Genomic DNA, 22,828 nt, shown 5'->3' with positions numbered 1-22,828 from the left:
ACCCAAAGCCCTGTGTATGGCTGGTCAGGTTGTTCACTGTATACGAGGGCTCCCAGCCAAGGGGTGGGTAGGGCATGGCATATGGCCCCAATGCCTGTTCACCAAGCTGTACACTTTAGACTGAAGATGCCTGCGCTGGGTTCAAGGTGGCTTTTGTTCAGTTTACACAAAGGCATTATATATTCTAGTAGTGTTCTGTGAACAGTCTCCGGCCCTTTGCCTATGCAATTCCTTCTGCCTGGAATGCCCTTTCCCTACCATTTTGTCCTCATTCTTTGAGTCCTGCTTCAATCCCTCAAACCCTGTCCAGGACTAGTGGCAAGCACTGCAACTTCCCTTGCGTCTCTCAGCCATGGCTCAGTTCACAGCCAACCTTATATAAGAACTAAGTGGGGTCATTATCCACATGGAATTGTGAGCCTCTTGAGTCTGGAGGCTGTATTTGATTTTCCAGCCTGGGGCAGCCTGGCATAGCCACTTGAAACAGAAGTGCACAGACTTGACCAAACCAGACATTTCTAATGAAGTTTTGTTTTGTTTTGCTTTGTTTTTTTGAGATGGAGTCTCACTCTGTTGCCAGGCTGGAGTGCAGTGGTGTGATCTCGGCTCACTGCAACCTCCGCATCCTGGGTTCAAGCGATTCTCCTACCTCAGCCTCCTGAGTAGCTGGGACTACAGGCATCCGCCACCATACCCAGCTAATTTTTGTATTTTTTGTAGAGACAGGGTCTCACCATGTTGGTCAGGATGGTCTCGATCTCTTGATCTCGTGATCCGCCTGCCTCGGCCTCCCAAAGTGCTGGGATTACAGGCATGAGCCGCCGCGCCTGGTCCTAATGAAGTTCTAAGACAGACCAGGCTGTGACCACTAATGACATGAACAGGTAGCACTTATGGAATGCTTCCCCCGTGCCCGCACAGCTCTAAACACAGCATGGGCGATCTCAGTTAGTGCTAGCAACAAGCCCATGAGGTGGGGCTTATCACTGCTATCCCTGGTTCATGGATGGGAGTGGCAGAGGGAATGAGTCACAGACAGATTGAAAACCTGCCCAGGGGTATGGGACTGGGTTAGGGACAGGCGTGCTGACTCCAGGCTCCTGCTTATCATTTTCTCTAGGCACCACCATCACCTTCCGCTGTACTGATGGTTCAGTTTTTCCATCGTGGTTGTGGGAGGGTGGTTAAAGAGCATTAACAGTAATAATAACAACAGTGGTACCTCGTTCTTAGGGACACTCCACCTGTGCCAGACACTGTTCTGAGTGCTTTCTGCAGATCACCTTGATTGTGCCTGCATGTCTGTGCCAAATGCTGGGCATGCATCTCAAAGTGGGCATAGCCCCTCCCCACTTTTTGTTCCTGCTGAGTAAACTGAGGCCCAAGGTTCTCACAGCTAGCAAGTGCTGGCTCCTGGATTCGCCTTGGGGGCCTGCCTGGCTTTCATGCCTGGCCTCTGGCTCCACATGCTGCTGCCCCTCAAAGTCCCCTTCCACAGGGCAGGGAGTCTGGGGTGTTCCCGCATTCCAAAACCTAAGCTTATCCCCTGGGGGGAGGTAGCAGAGCCCACTTTGTGGCCACATGAGCCCTGGGGGCAGCCTGCTTGGTCCAAATCCCAGCTCTGCCACTCGCCTGTCGAGAGCCTTGGTGAGTTGCTCAACATCTCTGTGCCTCAGTTTCCTCAGCTTTAAAATAGATGCAATGCTAGGCCTGTTGCTGTGGTTGCTATGGAGACTGAATGAGACAACATGTTGATGCGCTTGTACACCTAAACGTACAGGAAATATTAACCTCTCACTATGATACCCAGCACCGCTGAAGGTGGCAGCTAGAGAGGATGGAGCCTGGACTTTGGAGACAGGTCTTGGCATTGCACAAATTGCACATCCTCTCTGGATCTCAGTTTCCTCACCTGTAAAACAGGTGTGAGAATCTCTACCTGGAGTTACTTCGTCATTCAGCACATGTGTGGGGGCTTGTGATGGGCTAGCCCATGTTGGGTGTCAAGGATTCCACAACAAGCCCATCCCTGTCCCTAAGAAGCTTGGAGGCAAGCTCAGAGGTACTTAATCTGGGGTCTGTGGGTCCCAAGGCTGTCCACAGTGGGCTTCAGGGGCTCTACAAACCCTCCAGGCATGTAAGAAATAAGTCTAGGGCTTTCACTGGATCTTTGAGAGGCCCTGGGCAGAGAGGAGAGCTGCGTCAAATTCTGGATCTTGGTGCTTGGGGGAGCCTAGCCTTTACACCTGCCTGCGCTGGAAGGCTGGGCTGCTCACCTGCTCCAACCCAGGGCTGGTGTCAGGCTGCTGGACCAGCCTTGCCCAGTGCCATGGTTCCCCATGAGGGCCCTTGGAGATCCAGTCCTGAGTGCAGGGTAGAAGCGGGCATGGGCCTCTGTGCAGGTGAGTCCACATTTCCCTGGATTCAGCCCACACAGCCTGCCCTCCTCACCACAGCCTCAGAAAGAGCTTGGGGGAAAAACACATTCCTAAATAAAAAATAAATATGGGCAGAAAAAATTATACAGAAAGTGCTTGCCTTGTCCAGGACTTTTGACAGGATTGCTCTGCCTGGCTCTGGGCTCTCTCTGTCTCTTCCAATTACTGCCTCTGCCTTCCACATGTTGCCATGGGAGCGCTAAGTCAACTCGCCATCAGCAGCTGTTGCTGGAAAGTTCTTAGCATCCACATTTCAGCCCCTCTCAGCACTCTGGGGGCATACAGCTGTAAGGACTGAGGTCCTTCCTCTGGAAAATTTCACATCTTCCCACAGCGCAGAGGGGAGGGGTGGAATGGCCAAAGCATGTGGGCTTTGGGGTCAGACTGCCGGGTTCCAATCCTGGTTCTTCTGTAGCTCAGTCAGGTCATTTAAACTTGCTAAGCCTCAGTTTCCTCATCTGTAAAATGGGAACAGTGATAGACCTGACCTTGGACAATGCTGAGGCTGGACAGTGGCTTGATGCATGTAAAGTGCCTGGTCCATTGTCAGCACTCAATCAACCTGGTTGTTACTATTACCACCACCATTGGGCCTGGGCAGGCAAAGGAGATGTTTTCCTCTACACAGAGGGTGGTATGTAGGAGAAAGACAGACCAGTGCTATGAGATGGAGTGAATCAAGAAAGCTGAGTTCTCACAGGGTGTTTTGGCTGAGTTACTGCCTCCCTGCAGGCCTTAGTTTTTGCATTTGTTTAGTGGGCCACATACTTCATTAGAGGCTTCCTAGGTCTGCTCCTTAGACGCTTAGAGAAGCGTTGATCTGGGAGCACACTACTGGGTTTGCAGTCGGAGGACACTTACTTCAGCTTCAGGGACAGGTTGCTAAGAGAATAGAATCTAGCTTGGCTATGTGAGTCGCATGGCCTCACCCCAACCCGGCAAGGGTCCAATCCCGCTCTTCTCTGGCCCTTCCCCTCAACAGTCTGGTCCTGCCCTGATGCCCTCCCTCTCAGCACCCACCAGGTGCCTCATCCTCCAATGATTTGCTCCAATTCCAGCTCCTCCTGGGAGCCTTCTGTATCAGCTAGGGCCCAACCAGGAGATGGAGCCATGCCTGTTAGTCCAACAGAGCAAATCTAACATAAAGAATTGGTCTATTGCACACCCATTAGAATAACTATTACCAGCAAAACAGGAAGTAACAAATGTTGGCAAGGAAGTGGGGAAATTGGAGCCGTTGTGCCTTGCTAGTAGGAATGTAAAATGGTGCAGCATCTGTGGAAGATATTATGGTGGTTCCTCAAAAAATTAAATATAGAATTAGCTTATGAACCAGCAATTCCATTTCTTGGTATACATCTGAAAGAATTGAAGGCAGGGTCTTAAAGCAATATTTGCACACCCATGTTCCTAGCAGCATTATCCAAAATAGGCAAAAGGCGGAATCAACCCAAGGGTCCATCAATGGAAGAATGGACAAAGAAAATGTGTTATATACATAGAGTGGGATATTATTCAGAAATATTGTTTCTTTCCTTGAAAAGGAAGGAAATCTTGACACATGCTGTGACATGAATGAAGCTTGGAGACATGCGAGAAAAATAAGCTAGACACAAAAGGACAGGTACTGTGTGATTCCTTATATGTGGTTTCTAGAGGCACCAAACTTGTAGAGACAGAAAGTAGAACAGTGATTGCCAGGGTGGGGGAGAGGGAATACAGAGTTGTTGTTTAATGGCTACAGAGTTTCAGTCTTGCAAGATGAAAAAGTACTGGAGATTGGCCAGGCACGGGGGCTCACGCCTGTAATCCAAGCACTTTGGGAGGCTGAGGCAGGTGGATCACCTTAGGTCAGGAGTTCAAGACCAGCCTAGCCAAGATGGTGAAACCCTGACTCTACTAAAAATACAAAAAACTAACCGGGCATGGTAGTACACATCTGTAGTCCCAGCTACTTGGGAGGCTGAGTCAGGAGAATCTTTTGAACCCGGGAGGTGGAGGTTGCAGTGAGCTGAGATTGTGCCGCTGTACTCCAGCCTGGGCAACAGAGTGAGACTCCATCTCAAAAAAAAAAAAAAAAAAAAAAAGAAAAAAAACTCAAAAAACAAACAAACAAAAAGCTCTGGATATGGAAAGTACTGATGGTTGTACAACACTTGAATGTACTTAATGCCACTGAACTATACACTTAAAAATGGTTAAAGTGGTACATTTTGTGTTATGTATGTTTTACTACAATTAATAAGAAAGGAGTGTTAACAATTTACAAGATTGTTAATCAGGTCCTCAGAAAGAGCACATTAAGATATCATGGGAGCAGGAAGCAGCCCCAGGGTTTGAGCTTGTCTTCTGTGCTTCTGCCATGGGATGACCCTCAGTGGATGCCAGTGACATGCTCTTGGACTTCTCAGTCTCCAGAATCATGAGCCAAATAAACCTCTTTTCTTTATAAATTACTCAGTGTGTGGTATTCTGTTTTTGCAGAAAATGGCCTAACACCCTCCCAGGGCTGGGGACAAAGGAAGCAGGTAGAATTGCTAGAACTTAGAAAGCACAGCAGAGCCTGTGGAGCTTGAACTCAGACCTCTGAGGAGCAGGCACTGCTTGGCTAGTTCTGGTGTCTCTGAGATGAGAAGGGTGACCAACCGTTCTGGTTTGCCTTGGGATGGAGGGGATTCCTAGGGTGTGGGACTTTCAGCATTAAAACTTGGTCTCCCTAGTGTGGTGCACAGGAAAGCTGGTCTGGTAGGTACTGAAAACATTCAAACTAGATTCAGTTCTGGCTGCAGGAAGGAACTGCTGCTGCTGGAGTGAAGAAGCAAAACAGGAAGGACAGAGGAACAGGAAGTGCAAGTTCATTTTTTCTGTGAGCCTACCAGGGAGCAGCAGAGAAAACAAAAATGCAGCTTCCAGAGCCTAACCCAGTGTTTCAGAGCAGAGAACTCTGAAGGGTAGTGTTTGAATAAGAGATGATAATCTTGGTGTGTCTGTCACTTCACTGATTACTTCAATCCCCATCGACACTTTCTAAAGTCAGAGTGATTCATCTTTGCTCACAATTATTTGCTAATTTCTTGTATCATGTTTTTTGGTACTGGTTTCCCTGTGACACCCACCTGGACTCTACTCTTCCTGAAGATAGGCTGAGACTAGCCTAATTTATTTTTTAGCTCAATAATAAATATGCAAATTACCTATCATGTGCTTGGTACTGTGATAAGGTTTTAACATTTAGGCCATGTAATTCTTGCCACACTCTGTCCCCTTTTTGCAGTTGAGGACATTGCAGCTCAGAGACATTAAGTAATAGCTCAAGGTCACTGCTGTGATTTGAATGTCTCCGCCAAAACTCATGTTAATATGAATTGCCATTATAATGGTATTAGGAGGTGAGGCCTTTAAGTGGTGATCAGGCCAAGGGGGCTCTGCCCTCATGAATGGATTATCTAGGGAGTGGGTTAGTTATTGCAGAAGTTATTGCAGAAGTCCTGATAAGTTTGGCTCCCTTTCTGTCTCTGTCTTGCCCTTGAGCTTGTCTTCTGCCCTGCCCTTGAGCTTGTCTTCTGCCCTTCTGCAATGGGATGACCCTCACCAGATGCCAGTGACATGCTCTTGGACTTCCCAGTCTCCAGAACCATAAACCAAATAAAATTTGTTTCTTTATAAATTACCCAGTCTGTGGTATTCTGTTATAGCAGCAGAAAATAGAGTAAGACAGTCATACAGCTTTTAAGTGGTAGAGTTTGCTATGAATATTGAGTCTTTCTCTCTCATCACTTATACCCTACTGTGACCCTCCAGTGCTAGGCACTTAGTAGCTGTTCAATTTTACTCATTGGTCAAATGTCCAATGGTGGATTGATGAACATGTAGGCGATGGACTCCCCTGCCTCTCTCCTTCTGGGGGAGTACTCCACCTGAAGAGAAGGATGGCTACTCCAGGAATGTCCCCTCAGGAATTGGTCTGAGTGGCTGAAGATGGAGTTGCTGAGTTGCATTTTATTTCCTGTTGAGCTTGGATGTCTTCTCACCCTCACAATCCTATCACAGGCCCATGGTGAGAATTAATCTCAGGGAATGTGAGAGAATGCAAGACAAGCTGCTCTGAGTTCTGCATAAAAATAAAATCTGGAGATGAATGATGTCGGAGATATATCATTTCTGACTTGTCGAGGGTTTTTTCTTTTTGTGTAAGTATAATGCAGGAGATATACGAGTCCATTCCTGGATAGGGTGCTGGCTTCCCAAGGGGTTTGTACCAAGACTGGGGGCAGAGAAAGAGAGAGGGAGATAGACAGAGAGAGAGAGAGAGAGAGAGAGCAGGCAAGCAAGGAGGAAGGAGAGGCAGCATTGAGTATAAAAATGACAGATGCCCTGGTGTAAAAGGTGACAATTTGCCTACACAGTGAAATGGTTCTGTCAAGACATCAGGGTATTTGGGGGCCTGAATTCAGAAAGGAGGTGTTTGAAAATGCAGGCAGCCGGGAGCTCCTTCAGCCTACTCAGAGCTCCAGAAGTGATGTTTTGTAATTTTGCCTTATGATCTGTGAGGGTTTATCATGGCACTAATCGGCCTAATGATGACGGGAACTCAGTTATTCCCACTTAGATGCCAGGTTTTAAGTAATAATACATGCTCAGCAGGCCCCCTCGGCTGTGTGCTGGGAGGACCTGGTGGGGGATGGCCCCTTTGCAAGCTTCTGGTAAATGATCCCAGCTCCCACAGGGCCATGTGGCTTCTCGGGCTGTGGAAACAGCCCCCTCAGGCTGCCTGGGACCCTTCCTGGCTCCCCTCTGCCTGCTGGTCCTGACCTGAAGAAAGGACAGCTTTCCTGGTCCACCCATCGGGCTTGGGCATTGGTCATTAGAGACAGTGAAGGCTGCACAGGCCATTGCCCTTTCGGGTGGTGCCTGGTCTTGCCCATCAAGTTGCCACTCTTAATGGGGAAATTTAAAACCAGTGTTTATGATAATGCCCTTGTTCCCATGGACACCAGTGAGCTGCACAACCAAGATTAATGGAGAACCATCGAGACCGGTCCTAAAAGATGGTCCCTCTTGCGGATTACGGTCTGTCACGCGACATCCATTAGCGCCGGAGCGCGGGGTCCTCATCATGTTGGTATCATTGGGACCAGCGCACGCCACTGCAAGATGGCATTTCCACCGCACATCAACAGATCATTTCACCACTGCTCAAGGCATCATAAATTGGACTTATAGCTCAGCTGCTGGCATAAATAAGTCCCTTTGATAGTTAGTGGAAGACGTTATGACACTCCAGGGTACAGGAGGGGACATTGGCACTGTCATTTTTTTTCTCCAGCCCTGGCACCCTGGTGCCTGTGATCTTTCTGAAGATTCAGGGCACGCGCTCTTCATTACGGCTTGGGCACCAGGGACTTGTTTTTTTTGCAAGATTAATGAGCGCCACGGAAATTCTCCAGCGCATCTCGATAATTAAGTCTTTGTTTATCAAAAAACAAGTTATATTAGGAGCAGAAAATTCGCAGTAATTATTCATAATTCTAACAATTCAAGTATAGCTACCTCATTTGCCTGGGTAATTCTGCTTTTTAATTTCTTGCATACATTTGCATATTAATTTTGCCCGTCGGCTGCAGCAGGCTTGACAGTTTGCTACTATGTGATGGTTTTCACAGGGGTGCGACTCAGTTGGGTGGCATTTCGACTGGGTGCAATGATAAATTATGAATTTTCTAATTTGCTGCATAATGAAGTAACCCCTTCCAACCCAATTAAAAAGAATCAGGATCTGTTTTTTTTTTTTTTTTTTTGGTAAATATATATTTTCCAGGTATCTCATCTTCTTTTCTTTGCTGTTTATAAACAAGGCATATATATATTTTCTCTTTGAAAAAAAATCAATGCTTGTATTTTCAGACTTTGGGATGATAATGTCTCTCTATACACCAAAGGAGACTCAGGACTTGGGCTGGTCTAAATGAATCAGACCTTTGGTTGGTCACTCCTCAGCCTGCCTATCTAACAGGGTCCAGTCTGCTGGGCAAGTCTCTTTGAGTTTGAGTGGCAGCCCTGTCCATGGTATATGGAGGTGGTGGGCGTGGTGTGGCAGCAGACACACAGGTTCAAGGGGAAAAATGGTTGGAGTTGCATTCTATCCATGTAAGTTTCTCCTACCCACAAATTAAGTACCAAGGCTCTTCAAGCTTCTTACTGAAAAGCAAACAATAATAATAAAAAAATGCCCTGCTGAAAGATCCCCAGGCAGTATCTCTCCACCAGACATAGTTGTGAGAAGGCCCAAGAGGAGGTGGAAGTGTGCAGAAGTGTGCTTGGCGGGTGTCTGTGGTTGAGTTAAAGATACGTATGGACAGCGGGTGAAGGGGCTGTTGCGGCTGGTGCGAGCCGTGGCATTTCATTTTCTATGCCAGGCCTGCTGAGCTGAGCAGAGGATCCAGGCAGCAGGCCGAGTGCCTTCCTGCCTTTCCAGATGGTTTTGGCGTAACCCAGATAATATCTTCTAATGGTACAAAAAAATAAATTATATAAAAAAGCTTTGTACAATCTTGTTGTAATTCTGATGTAAAACAATCCTTGCAAGTGGTGTGTTTTGGGCAGTTTAGCTTTGCTGGGAGTGCAAATAATTCTGAATAGGGGAGAGGAAAACTATCCTCTTCCTACTGGCATGCTAATCTCCTCTGCACTCCCCACACCTCCCCCAACACTTAGCAGCTAGAGGAAGTGTGGCTCATGGAGCCAGCTCGGCTGTCAAGCACAGTATCATCTCAGATACAGGCTTGATCCTTGAGTAATGTGGACAACCCCAAATTGGAGGATGCAATTCAGGTACTGGTTACATTTCATACTAGGTGCAGACTGAACCACGAAGACCAGTGTGGCCAGCTTCCTGTGGACTCTTTCGTACAATATTCCCACAAAAGAATGTCCAGACTTCCCTTGTATGCCTCCAGTGACATGGGACTCACTGCTTCCTTGTGCCATTCACTCTGTCTTTAGATAGTTCTACTTGTTAGAAACTACCTTCAAATATGCCTTCCTACAATTTCTCCTTACTGGTCCTAATTTTCTCCCCAGTGGCCACATAGGGCACACCAACTTTTTCCTCCTCATTCAATATTATGCTTCATCTCTTGTTTTCTTGAGGTTTAAAGTACTTATCTCTTCTCTCTGACTGTGCAGCCCTGAGGTCACATTACTGGCTTACGCTTTTCTGAATTACACCTGTGCCTTTCGCAGGGCTAATTTCCAGTAGCTGCTAAAGTAACACTTGCTGGTTGTTGTTTAACCACTTATGTAAATTCATTGCAAAAGTCAATCCAGAGACTCCAATTGGGCAGTGTGAACTGGCAGTGTCAGGACACAGCTTCACAGGATGAGGCCTGGATTAGTCCTAAACAAAACAACCCCATTCTTAGAGGCTCCAAAAGACACCATAAATCGGGTGTCTCTTGCATGCTATCATCTCTTGTTTCCTGGAGGTCTTTAGTGCTCATCTTTTTAGCTAGACTACAGGCTCTTTAAGATGTAACCTGGTTTCTCAATGCATATTTACTGGTGGATTCTAGCAGCAGTCCAACCACTGGCCACACAGTTATCTATTTTGGCCTTTTTAATCTGCAAGATGATCTTTTAATGGTTTACTCAATACTATTAATTGAGCTTCAACTCATTGTAGGCCTTGTGCTTGTGCTGGAAATATACTGTTTAGGAAAACAGGCATGGTCCCTGCCCTCAGGGAGCTTTCTTGGTTTGCTTAAAATAGATGCTAGGTTGCGATAAGTGGTTTCCTGAACTATGAGCCACAGAGCCCTAGGGTTCCGTGGAGGCATCTTGGAGGCAGAATTTTGATGGCCACTTCATGAAAAGATTAGAAAGATAATAATAAAACAGTTAGGTAGCATTTACCATGTGTCAGGCGCTGTTCTAAATACTTGACGTGTTAATTAACTTACGAGGTAGAGACTTATTATCACCATATTGCAGAGGAAGAAGCTTAGAAAAGACTGTCAGATTAAATACAGTATGCCCTGTTAAATCTGAATCTCAGATAAATAACACATTGTTTTTTAATATAAGTATGTCCTAAAGATAAGGGTCCAATCACATTCTTTTGCATGTGGAAATCCAGTTTTCCCAGTACCTTTCATTGAAAACATTGTTTTTTCCCCACGTGTCTTCTTCACACTGTTTCAAAAATTATTTGACTATATATGTTAGGCTCTCTATTCTATTCCATTGGCCTGTGTGTCTGTTTTTATGCCAGTACCGTACTGTTTTGATTGCTATAACTCTGTAATATAATTTTAAATCAGGAAGTGTGATGCCTCCAACTTTGTTTTTCTTTCTCAGAATTGCTTTGACTATTGGGGCCTTTTGCGATTCCATACAAATTTGAGAATGGTTTTTTCTATTTCTGTGAAGAATATCATTGCAATTTAGGGACTGCACTGAATTTGCATATTGCTTTGGGTAGTATAGACATGTTAACATGATTAATTCTTCCAATCCATCAACATAGAATATCTTTTTTTGTGTGTGTGTTTTCTTCAATTCTTTCATTAGAGTTTCAGCATACAAATCTTTTACCTCCTTGGTTCAATTCATTCTTAAATCTTTTATTTTATTTTATTTTTGATGCTATTATAAATGAAAAATTTTTTTTTTTCTTTTTCAGATAGGTCATTATTCATGTGCAGAAATGCAACTGATTTTTGTATATTGATTTTGTATCCTGCAACTTTACTAAATTTATTAGTGAATTTAGTAAATTCACTAATAAATTTATTAATAAATCATTTAATAAATTTATAAATAATTTAAAAATAAATAATTTATAAATAAGTTATCTTTATTAATAATATAATATAATGTAAAATCTAATAAAGTAATATAAAATATAATAAATTGTACTTATTAATTTATAAATAAATAAATGAAAAATTATAAAGAAATTAATAATTAATGAAAAAATTTAATAAATTTATTAGTAAATTTACTGCATTTACTAAATTTATTAGTTATTAGTTCTGGCAATATTTTTATGGACTCTTTGGGGGGTTTACACATATGGAATCATGTCATCCGCAAATATAATTTTATTTCTTCCTTTCTGATTTGTATGCTTTATCTTACACCATACCTTAAAAATCAACTCAAAATATATACAAACCTGAGACCTGAAACCATGAAAGTCCTAGAAGAAAACATAAAGGAAAAGCTCCTGGACATTGGCCTTGGCAATGATTTTTTGGCTATCACACCAAAAATTCAGGCCACAAAAGTAAAATTAAATGGAACTACATCAAAATAAAAAGCTTTTGCACAACAAATGAAACAATAAAAAAGGAAGCCTGTGGATTGGCAAAAATGGCAAACTATTTATCAGATAAGGGATTAATATCCAAAGTGTACAAAGAACTCATACAACTCAATAACAGAAATACAAATAGCTAGATTAAAAAACGGGCAAAGGACTGGAATAGACATTTGTTCAATGGAGACAAAAATGGCTAATAGGTATATGAAAAGGTGCTCAACATTACTAATCATCATGGGAGTGCAAATCAAAACTACAATGAGATATCAACTCACAAATGTTAGGATAGCTATTGTCAAAAAGACAAGAGATAACAAACTGTTAGGATGCAAAGAAAAGGGAGCCCTGTACCCTGTTGGTGGGAGCATAGATTGGTGCAGTCATTGTGGACAACAGTATGGAGGTTCCTAAAGAAATTTGAAAAAGAACTGTCATGTGACCCAGCCATCCTTCTTCTCGGTATATACCAAAGAAAATGAAATCACCATCTCATCTGTTCTCCCATGTTCATCACAGCATTATTTATAATAGGTAAGTTATGGAAACAATTGAAGTTTCCATCTACAAGTGGAAAAAGAAACTATATATATATATATAAAATACAATAGAATATTATTTAGCCTTAAAAAAGATCCTGCTGGCCAGGTGCGGTGGCTCCCTCAGGTAATCTCAGCACTTTGGGAGGCCAAGGCAGATTACCTGAAGTCAGGAGTTTGAGACCAGCCTGACCAACATGGTGAAACCCGTTGTCTACTAAAAATACAAAAACTAGCTGGATGTGGTGGTGGATGCCTGTAATCCCAGCTACTCAGGAGGCTGAGACAGGAGAAGCACTTGAACCCAGGAGGCGGAGGCTGCAGTGAGCTGAGATCGCGCTATTGCACTCCAGCCTAGGTGACAGAACGAGACTCTGTCTCAAACAAAAAAAAAAAAGATCCTGCCATTTACCACACCATGGATGAAGCTGGAAGGGATTATGCTAAGTGAAATAAGGCAGACACAGAAAGAAAAATACTGCATGGTCTCACTTACATGTGAAATCTGAGGTGATGGTGGTAGGGGAGAATGGGAAGTTGGAGATCAAAAGATACAAATTGCAAATATGTAGGATGAAAAAGTAGAGCTGTCTAATGTACCAGATGCGGATGATAGTTAATAACATTGTATTGTATTCAGGATTTTTGCTAACAGTAGATTTTAGGTATTCTTGCCTCACACACACACACACACACACACACACACAGCAGCTATGTGAAATGATAGATATGTGATAATTTGTTTAACTATAGTAACCATTTCACTAGGTATATGTATATCAAAACATCATGTTATACACCTTAAAAATATACAATAAAATATTTTTAAAGTGTGTCTCAAATATTGCATGAAACATACTTGTACTATTTTTTTCATTGTTTACCTAAAACTCAAATTTAATTGGACATTCTGTATTTTTAAACCTGGCAACCCTAAGCTAAGACATAGAGAAGTTTGGTCACTTAGTCAAGATCCTGCAACTAGTAAGTGGTTTCAGAGTCTGCACTTTTGAGCCATTCTCCTTTCTCACTTTTACAAATTCACTATGAATATCAATTGAGCAAACAAAGTATAAACAATGCTTAACATTTGCCTTGGCATATATATAGCAGGCACTCCATAAATGCCAGTTTCCTTCCCTGTTTCCCACCTGTTGAACACTTTGGGCTCTGCTTAATGAAGTTATTGTTTTTCAGCCTTCCATCATCCCTGAATTAAGTCACCATTCTTTGCCATAGTCACAGCACTTTTGTTTATTCGATATTTTTCTTTAATTTTAAACTTAAATATATTTACTTAAAAAGGAATTTTATATCACTATTACAAATGGAAAATTGAGATCCCATGCCATAGATCGAAGGTAACTGTGAAATGTACAATGGAAATACACTTACAGAGTTTTGCCTGCTATGGGAGTTAGACTCAAAGGGAGACCTGCAAACATTAGAAAAATGCTATAGTCATCCTAGCATGCACCAGAGGCTTCTTATTGGATGTAATCAGAAAGATAAAAGATAACACGTGAATCAATTTTTTTAATGCTGTGTCTGTAAGCCACCTAAAATCATTGTGTGTTCTCCCTCAGAGGGAAATGCCCCCACTTTTGGGAAACTACTGAATTAATGAATAGGTCTGGGACATTTGACTAGCAAGCACAAAAGCAATGCACATGAGGCTTTCTGGTTCAGAAAGCCAGTGACCCAATAAGAGTAACGGTACTCTAGCATGACCATCACTTTTTAGATCTGCTATTATCTAGTCGGCAAACTCCACCAGGACCCGGATGAGGCATCAAATGAGTGACCGTGGCTCACTTTTTGACAACTGTGGTTCTTTCCAACTCTGAGACTCTATGAACGGGTGATATTCCTGTCCATATACCCAGCTTGATGGATAGACCCAAAGAGCTGTCCTCAAATGCGAATCTCTTGAGAGAAAGATTTAAGGCCAAGAATTGTAATTTTACATCAACTTCCCCTCTTGGTCTTAATTCCCTGTCCCTTAAACAGTAGGTCCTGATATGTCTCTATCTCAGTTCATTCAGGCTGCTAAACAAAAGTACCATAGATTGGGTAGCTTAAACAATAAGTATTTATTTCTCATAGTCTGAAGTCTGGGGAGTCTAAGACCGAGGTGCTGGCAGGTCTGATGTCTGGTGACAGCTTGCTTCCTGGCTTATATACAACACCTTCTCTTTGTAGTTTCATATGGGGAGAGAAGGAGGAGAAGAAGGGAGGGAGGGAAGGAGCCAGGGGAACTCTGTGTCTTTTCTTTTTTAAAAAAAATTCCATTTATTTATTTATTTTTACCCCAAGCTATTAAGTGTTAAGTGTTTTCTTATAATGGCGCTAATCCCACACATGAGGGATCCACCCTCATGACCTAATCATTGCATAAGAGCTCTATCCCCCAATACCATCACAATGGGGGTTAGGATTTCAAGGTATGAATTTGGGGGACACAAACATTCATCCATAGCAATCTCTGAGCCCTTAACTTTTCTTATTGCCACCTGCACCGTCTCCATGACCTGCAAGGATTTCCATCAGGGCCTTTTCTTACACTGTTCTGCTTGGGAAAACATCAATCAGCACCAAGCCCTTCCTTCTGCCCTATGCCCTAGCTTCTAAGGTTTAGGGATGTGAAAATTATCTCCTCTTATTAAACACTAAGGACAACCCCAGCCTTAACAACCGCTAGACTTTTGCCCAGATAAGCTGCTGAAAACCTCACAGGACAATATTCTTGCTATTAATCTACTTCTTTCTTTCTTTTTTTGAGATGGAGTCTCACTCTTTCACCCAGGCTGGAGTGCAGTGGTGCGATCTCACCTCACTGCAAGCTCCACTTCCCGGGTTCACGCCATTCTCCTGCCTCATCCTCCCGAGTAGCTGGGACTACAGGTGCCCGCCACCATGCCCAGCTAATTTTTTGTATTTTTAGTAGAGACGGTGTTTGACTGTGGTCTCGATCTCCTGACCTCGTGATCTGCCTCCCTCGGCCTCCCAAAGTGCTGGGATTACAGGCGTAAGCCACCGCGCCCGGCCTATTTCTTATGAGTAAGTCATGGCAGGAATCAGAGCATGTGTGTTTCACATGGGGAAAATGAGGACCAGAGAAGGTACACGGTTTATCCAAGGCAATGCAGCAAATTAACAGCAAATTTGATCTTCAACCTAGGTTTTTTGGGCTCCAATGTACTGTTCTTTTGGACATGTTGAGCTTTTGTGTATCATTAATAAGATTAAGACCACATGATCAGATCCTCAGTTTCAACCCTAGGGTTATTGAAATTTGCCATTTCATCTTCAGTTGAATGACTGTGTGATCACTATAAACCTATCCTTACATCCTTATAATTCTTTTAGCACCAAATCAGATCATAGAGCCAGTGGTTTCACTTCTTGGCTCCAAATAAGAGTAGTTTCACCTTCATCTTGGAAGATATAAGCCATCTGACTAGAGATGATACTGGCGGATTATCACCATTGGCTTCAACTTATCTTGTCTTCTAGACAAGCTTCAAATTTTCTCCTTTTTCAGAAGAAAATGTCTGACTTTCATTTTGTTCCCTTCAATTTTAATCATGACTGAGAACTCAGTATTTGCATGTAGAGCCAATTTGACCTTAAAAATAATAACAAATTATGAAACGCAAAACAACAATGACAAAAGCAACCTCAGAATAGTATAATCTTGCTTATAGTTGCCCAGATTTTACATTTTGTTTATATTTTGATATGGATACGTCTGTTTAATTGCTCAGTTTCCCATGTATTAAGATTACCTCAAGTTCTGTATTAGTGAAACATATTCTAAAGAAGAAAACATGCTTTTCTCTTACTTGTCCTCATAGCCATCCATACATCCATTAAACAGATTCTTTACTGAAAGAATAAATGCATGAATTTATGAATTGCCTCATTCTTCTTCTGTACAATCCTATGAAGGAAGCATTATCATTATTTCCGTTTTACAGATGAAGAAACAGAGGTCCGGGCTAGTAAGAAACTTTTCTGACTCCCAACAATTAGTCAGTAGTAGTAGAACCAGGACTATACCACCAAACCACCAAATCTTAGTGATGATTTTGTCCTACCTTTGATGAAAATCCTTCTTTTCTAGGCTTACTGGTGGCCTTGATTTCTCTTTTGCCAACCTCATTCTTTTTCATTTATTTATTTACTCATTCAGTAATTATTCAACAATAAGTTATTGAATGCACTGTGTTGGGTGTTGAACATATAGAGACAATTAAGAGCAGAATGATGCCTTCTTTTATTTAAATCTCTAATCATGTCAAGAACTCCCTAATCTTAGAAAAATTTTCTGTTGACCTCACTGCCCAGTTTTGTTTTTTAGCCCATATAATTTTCCTTTTTGTGGCTGAGTTCCTGCAATGACTGACTGTTATGAACTGAAAGTTTGAGTCCCTCCCTCTCTTGAATTCATATGTTGAAGCCCTAATCCCCAGTGTGGCCATATTTGGAGTAAGGAAGTAATTAAGATTGTATGATGTCATAAGGATGGGGCCCTGATCTGATAGGATTAGTGTTCTTAGAAGAAGAGACACCAGAGACTGCTCTCTCTCACTCAATCTCTGCACAAATGCACTAAAGAAGGGCCATGTGAACACACAGCAAGAAAGTGGCCATCTACAAGCCTGGAAGAGAGCCCTTACCAGAGACTCAACTCTGCTGGACTTTGGTCTTGGACTTTCAGGCCTCCAGATTGTTGAGAAAATAAACGTCTGTTGTTTAAACCATACAGTCTGTGGTATTCTGTTATGGCAGCCAGAGCTGATTAATTCAGTGACCATTTTGCTGTTACTTCCAGTTCATTACCCTTCTCAATCCCCTGCAAGCTGGTGCTGGTTTGCATCCTTGCAACACTTGTAAAGGAGGCAGCTGTGGAGGAGTGATAAGAGCATGGCATTTGGAATCAGAAAAACGGGGTCTAAAAGACATTTCCACAGGCCTGAATGATGCAGAGGTATAACGATGGTAATTATAATCTCAAGGTTACTCAGACCCCTAGTGGAAGACCTGTTTCAGGGTTGGAAAATCGAAGGTCTGAACTGAAACATCTGTAAAACCTATTGAAAGGGAGATCCTCATGAAAAAACTTCCATGCAAAATGAGCTCTTAAACAAAAATTAAAAATCACATGAAACTCTGCAACAAGAGACAGTCAATATACCCAACACATGAGAGAATTCAAATCTAGGAAAATAGAAATAATAATAATAATGATAGCTAACATGTATTAAAGGTTGAACATGTGCCAGGTATTGTTCAAAATGATTTATGTGCATTAATTCATTTGGTTTTCATAAAATATCTGTGGACTATGGATTATAATGATCATAATTATTAAGTAGAAGGGGAATAGAGGTACAGTAAGGTTAATCCCAATTACAACTATTTCAGTGGCAGAGCCAGAATTTATCTATCCAGTCTGGCTCTGAATTCCTAACTGCTATGCTATGTCACTTGTGCTGTAGATAAATCTGAAAAGATTTAAAGTGAGTATGTTTATAATTTTCAACTAGATTAAGGTCAGAATAGCAATCTTAAAGAGAAAGAAGTTGAGAGAAAGAAAGAAGCTATAGGAAATAAAAATTATAGTTATAAAGCAAAAGTTGAATGGAGTAAATGAGAGATTAGGGATAGCTGAAGAGAGAATTAGTGAATTGGAAGCTGCAAATGAGTAACATTGTTTCACCTCCTGAATGAAGCATACAGCAATAAAAATAAATACCAACAAAGAGATGCAGAGCCATAAAGAGCAATTTGAAAAGTTCCAAGCAGTGTTAAAAAATAAAAATCCACATCTAGACATAGCATAATGAATTACAGAGTGGTAGTGATAGTGATAAGAAAACAAAAAGAAAAAATTAGTTCTGTGAATTTTGGACAATTATAAGTATTTTTATGTGCCAAGTGCTGTGCTGAGATATTTTCATATTTGTTTAGATTTAATCTTCTGAACCACATGTATTAGCTTTTCTGTTTTAAAAATGAGGCAACTGAGGTTCTAAAGATTTAAGTGATGTGCCAAGGGCTTAATAAATCTCTGCTGAATGAAGGGGTGATGTGCAGCCATTTATCTTCTCTGGGCTGGTTTTATTTTTCTTCCTCAGGTTTTAAATGACAATGATAAAATTTGCATTTTTAACTTCTCTTTCTTACTTCATAATGCTGCTTATGTATGATGTCTTTAGAAGTAAGAAAGAAAGTGAAAAAAAGAACTTTGGTCATTTTTACCTCTTTACATTCTGTGAAACTGTTAACTTTCTAGCTTTGTGACTTCTGCATCTTTCATTATATTTTTAATTAATTAATTAATTTTTTATCATGGCATTTATTTATTTATTTATTTATTATAAATGTATTGTTCTTGGGTAAAATATCAGGTAATATCTAAGTAGACACTTGGCATGAGATGTAAATAATGCAGAAAACATGTTGAAAAATCAAAATCCCTCTTTACCTCTTCCACTTCCCTTGCATGCACACATTGGCTCAGAGGCAATCACTGCTAATAATGTCTTTTTCAGACTTGTCTGTATTCATTTACACACTTATATTTACATCGTTCTTTATGTAAATTGTAACTTATTATATATAATATATTCCAAGGGTTTTTTTTCACTTAATAATATGTTCAAGGAGTCTTTGAGTAACAGATATTACTAAACTCATTTTACCATTTCCATATTTTAATTTTTTAAAAATTTTAAGTAGAGATGGCATTTTGCCATGTTGCCCAGGCTGATCTCGTGCACCTGAACTCAAAGAATCCACCTGTCTTGGCCTCCCAAAGTGCTGGGATTACAGGTGGGAGTCACAGCCTCTGGCCCATTTCTATATTAAAGGATATTTAGGTGGATCCTAGATTTTCTATTAATATTACAGGTAATAAACATTTTTACAAATGCTCCTAGGGACATATATCCTAGTATTTTTACAGGATATTGTTCAAGAAGGTGAATTTGGGGGTCAAAGTATTTTTAATTTTGCAATTTAAAATTACACACGCTACAAGTGTGTAACCTGGAACATCATCAGATACGTTTATTTTTTTTCTCCAGGAAGGAGCACTCTGGCTGCTTTGTGGAGAGTGAATCAGACACTGTTAGGGAGGCAGTCTGGAGTTGAGGCTATTGCTGTGGTCCATGCAGGAGGCGGTGAGTAACCAAGACCATGGGTGGCAGTGGAGATGCAGAGAAGGGTGCATCTGACAGAGACTTTGAAGGGAGAATCGGATGAACGTGGATGTCACCTGCATCTGAGGTAGGGAAGAGGAGGAGCAGGTGAATAAAGTTCTATTTGTGAAAAAAAAATTTCATCATATGTGACATCAAGTATAAACAATTATATATTTAATATAGTTTATTATAAATGCAATAACCTTTGTATTAGATTATGGTTTATATTTAAAATTGTGTGAACATTTAAATAAAATATGAGTAAAGAAACCATAGAAAACTATATGCATTCTCATGAGAATAATAATAATCATAAATACTCATTTAGTCTTTACTAGATGGCAGATTGTACATTTATTAGGTCATTTAATCCTCATCATAAATCTATGAGGTAAATACTATGTTATTATCCCCATTTGACAATGAGAAAACTGAAGCATTGGGAGGTTAAGTAATTTGCTTTTTTTTTTTTTTTTTTTTTTGAGATGGAGCTCATCCAGCTAGTGAATGTCGGAGCCAAGATTAGAACCTAGGAAGTTGGGTCCAGAGCCTTCTTTTTAAAAAAACACCGAGATATTATATGTTGCTTAGAGAGTATAAATATAAAGAAATGATGAGCCCTCAATTTAGAAGAGTGGTTACTTTAGGGTAGGGGAAAAAGAGGATTTGATGAGAAGACACACCTGGGGCTTCAGCTGTGTTGGTAATGCTTTCTTAAACTCTTAGGTGGTACATGGTGATGATTGTTCTGCCGTCTCTAACTCTGTGTACATGTTAAATATTTCAGAGCAAATATTCATGTTCCACACATGTGAGAGATGGCTGTTGGATCAAAATCTTCAGACATGCTAAACCTCTTTCAGAGTGTGTGGCTGAAATTAAGTGACTCTCAGACTTAGAAGAAGCACACTTATTAAAAATCCACAGTAAATATTTGTCGATCTTTGCTTTGTGATTTTCTGGATTAATCTTATTTGGAAATCCACAGTCTCCCACTGAAAAAGCAATCTGAAAACGAAGGACCTGGTGTCAGTTAGGAATTTCAAGCAATAGAGGTTGGACCATTGTGGTTTCAACAAATAAGGTATTATCTTTTCACTTAATAAGACATTTTAGAAGGAGGCAGCTGCTAGCTAACATAGGCGCAGTAGCTTCAAAATGTCAGGCTCAGGATGCTTGTAATTTTTGGGGTCTTTTCCTCATAGTGCCAAGATGGCTGCTGCATCTCCAGCTATTGGGTCCGTTACGAGCAGCAAGGCTTAAAGCATGTAGCTCCCCGCTGAGTCAACTCCCTTTAAGAACTTTCCAGAAAACTCCATCCAACTTTTACTACCTACATGTCACAGGCTGCCCCAACTGCAAGGAAAAATGGGAGATGTACTTTCCTTTTTTTTTTTTTAAGTTGGCAAATTACCACCTGCCAAAATATAGGGGTTTTGTTAGTGAAGAGGAAAGGAAAGACAGATTTTGAATATTTATTAGCAGTCTCTGCCACAGACCTCCACGATCCTTCTTTTCTCTTTTTTTCCAGTGATGCAGAATAAAGTGGCAAATTGAACCCCACTTTTGTTTCTTGCTAATTGTTCTCATAAAATGCCCTTTTCACTCCAAGCCCAAGGCAGCTCATTTTAGAATGTCCAGAAAAAGAAAAAAAGGAAAAGGAAACATGGAAAATTCTGAGTCACAGAATATTTCCTATATCACAGCAGAAAAAAATTGGACTCTTCTAAAATAATGGTACTGGGAAGACTTTGTGTTTTTCCCAATTTGCTATAGTTTTGAGTTGTTAAAAGTCACTTTCAGTTTTTAGAATACTAGAAGAGTTTCAATCAAGCCATTTTAAGTAAGACCCATTCATGACAGAGTTTATTTCCATTCTGTATTGTCCTTTTCTTTTTGTAAATACCACAGAACTTGAGTGTTTGCTTTTTCATTTGTTAGTTTATTTATTTATTCTAGCGTTCCATTCAACAGCCAGACAGCTGGGTTATGGAAATGCCAATTATGAATTCCCCACAGATCTGAGCACTGAATTTTCCACAAAACTGTTTGATTTTTTTTTTTTCTCTCAACAAGGCAAGCTAACTAAATTTTAAGCAAACTTTAGACAAAGAACTCAATAATACCTTTTGCCATGATGCATTATGGAAATCAGGAGGACATTTTTTTTTCTCCAAAAGATATCATATTTTCGAATCTAAAGTTACACTGCACAAGAGGCAATAGAAGTTTTTCTATGTGCTAAATGACATAACTACTTTCAATTAAGCTTTGTAAAGCACTTTACAGTTTACAGAGCACATTCATATGCATTATCTCATGTTTGGATGCTATTTCAGCAGTCATTACAGAGAGGGCCACTATGTGGGCTTGAGAGGCTGTTTGGCCACGGGACAGTGCCCTCTGACATTTATTTCTGTCTTTCGTGATGACTTGCCGACCCCCACCCCAGCCCTAATAATTTGACAAAATTACTGATTATTTCAGCATCAGTAGATTGTATGAGCTTCCTTTATGTGGAGATTTCCTTTACAAGCTCTTCTCAGCAAGGAGTTATTTGAAAACATTTATTTTATTTATCTATTCAATAAACACTGTGTGTTATTTGGTGCTAAACATTGAGTTTAAATGCTTAGTTACATTTGGCCATTCAACAACCCAATGCCTCGTCTCATTTGGCCAAACAACCCTACAAAGAAGAGACTATTGTGATCCACAGTTTATAGTTGGGGAAACTGAGAACCAGAGAAACGAAAGGTAGCAAGACTACAACCACCTAACCCTTACTCCTTGCTGGTCCCCTAATTGTAAAGCGCTTAAGTCAATAAAAGCAAAGTTATGTTTTGTGAGACTGTACTTCTGTTTCATGTCAGTTTCACGTGTGCTGTCGCTGTGTCTGGCACTGGGCTGTGAGCTCTGGAAGGGCAGGAGGAGGCATGTTCCCTTACATGCCCCCATAGGACTGGGCACTGGGTTTTATCTGTAGGAGATACTGAAAGAACTTTGATTTAGTAGTTGGTTGTAAAATTAATTGGTGTCTCCCAAGCATAAATCAACTGTAGAGGTGATGGTGGCCAGAACCATGGATAGCTGGGGAGAAAGACTCAGATAAAGACTTGAATGCTGTGCAGCAAACTCCGAGGAAGAAAAGCCACGTGCAAACTGGAGAAGGACATATGTTTGTGTTGGCAATTGCTCCAGTTTCATTTGGACATCAGATATTCTAAGTAAAGAGAGATTCAGAAATGAAGTTGCTGGGAATTGAGTTGAATGAAAAAATGATGATGATGTTTTACGACTATTGACTTTGTTCAGCTAAAA

The 22,828-nt window shown here is 41.1% G+C and overlaps 1 protein-coding gene across 6 annotated transcripts in view; it reads left to right on the top strand.

The window, feature by feature from the left end:
• VRK1 (VRK serine/threonine kinase 1) overlaps window positions 1-22,828 on the top strand; it is a 368,204-nt gene that overhangs the window by 163,402 nt on the left and 181,974 nt on the right. For 4 of the 6 annotated variants that reach the window (XR_010122334.1, XR_010122330.1, XR_010122331.1 and 1 more), the window contains exon 12: window positions 19,391-19,486. Coding sequence is in view for 1 of the 6 variants with exons in the window: in XM_055288237.2 (XP_055144212.1) it covers window positions 19,391-19,423 (33 nt within the window). In the remaining 5 variants the exon portion in view is untranslated. Of the gene's footprint in view, window positions 1-19,390; window positions 22,357-22,828 lie in introns of those variants that run through there. The other 2 variants (XR_010122332.1, XM_055288237.2) reach the window with 2 other exon arrangements.

Source organism: Symphalangus syndactylus, chromosome 8 (genome assembly GCF_028878055.3).
Source record: "Symphalangus syndactylus isolate Jambi chromosome 8, NHGRI_mSymSyn1-v2.1_pri, whole genome shotgun sequence".
Classification (NCBI taxonomy): domain Eukaryota; kingdom Metazoa; phylum Chordata; class Mammalia; order Primates; family Hylobatidae; genus Symphalangus; species Symphalangus syndactylus.
This window is presented reverse-complemented; position numbering and strand designations above follow the sequence as displayed.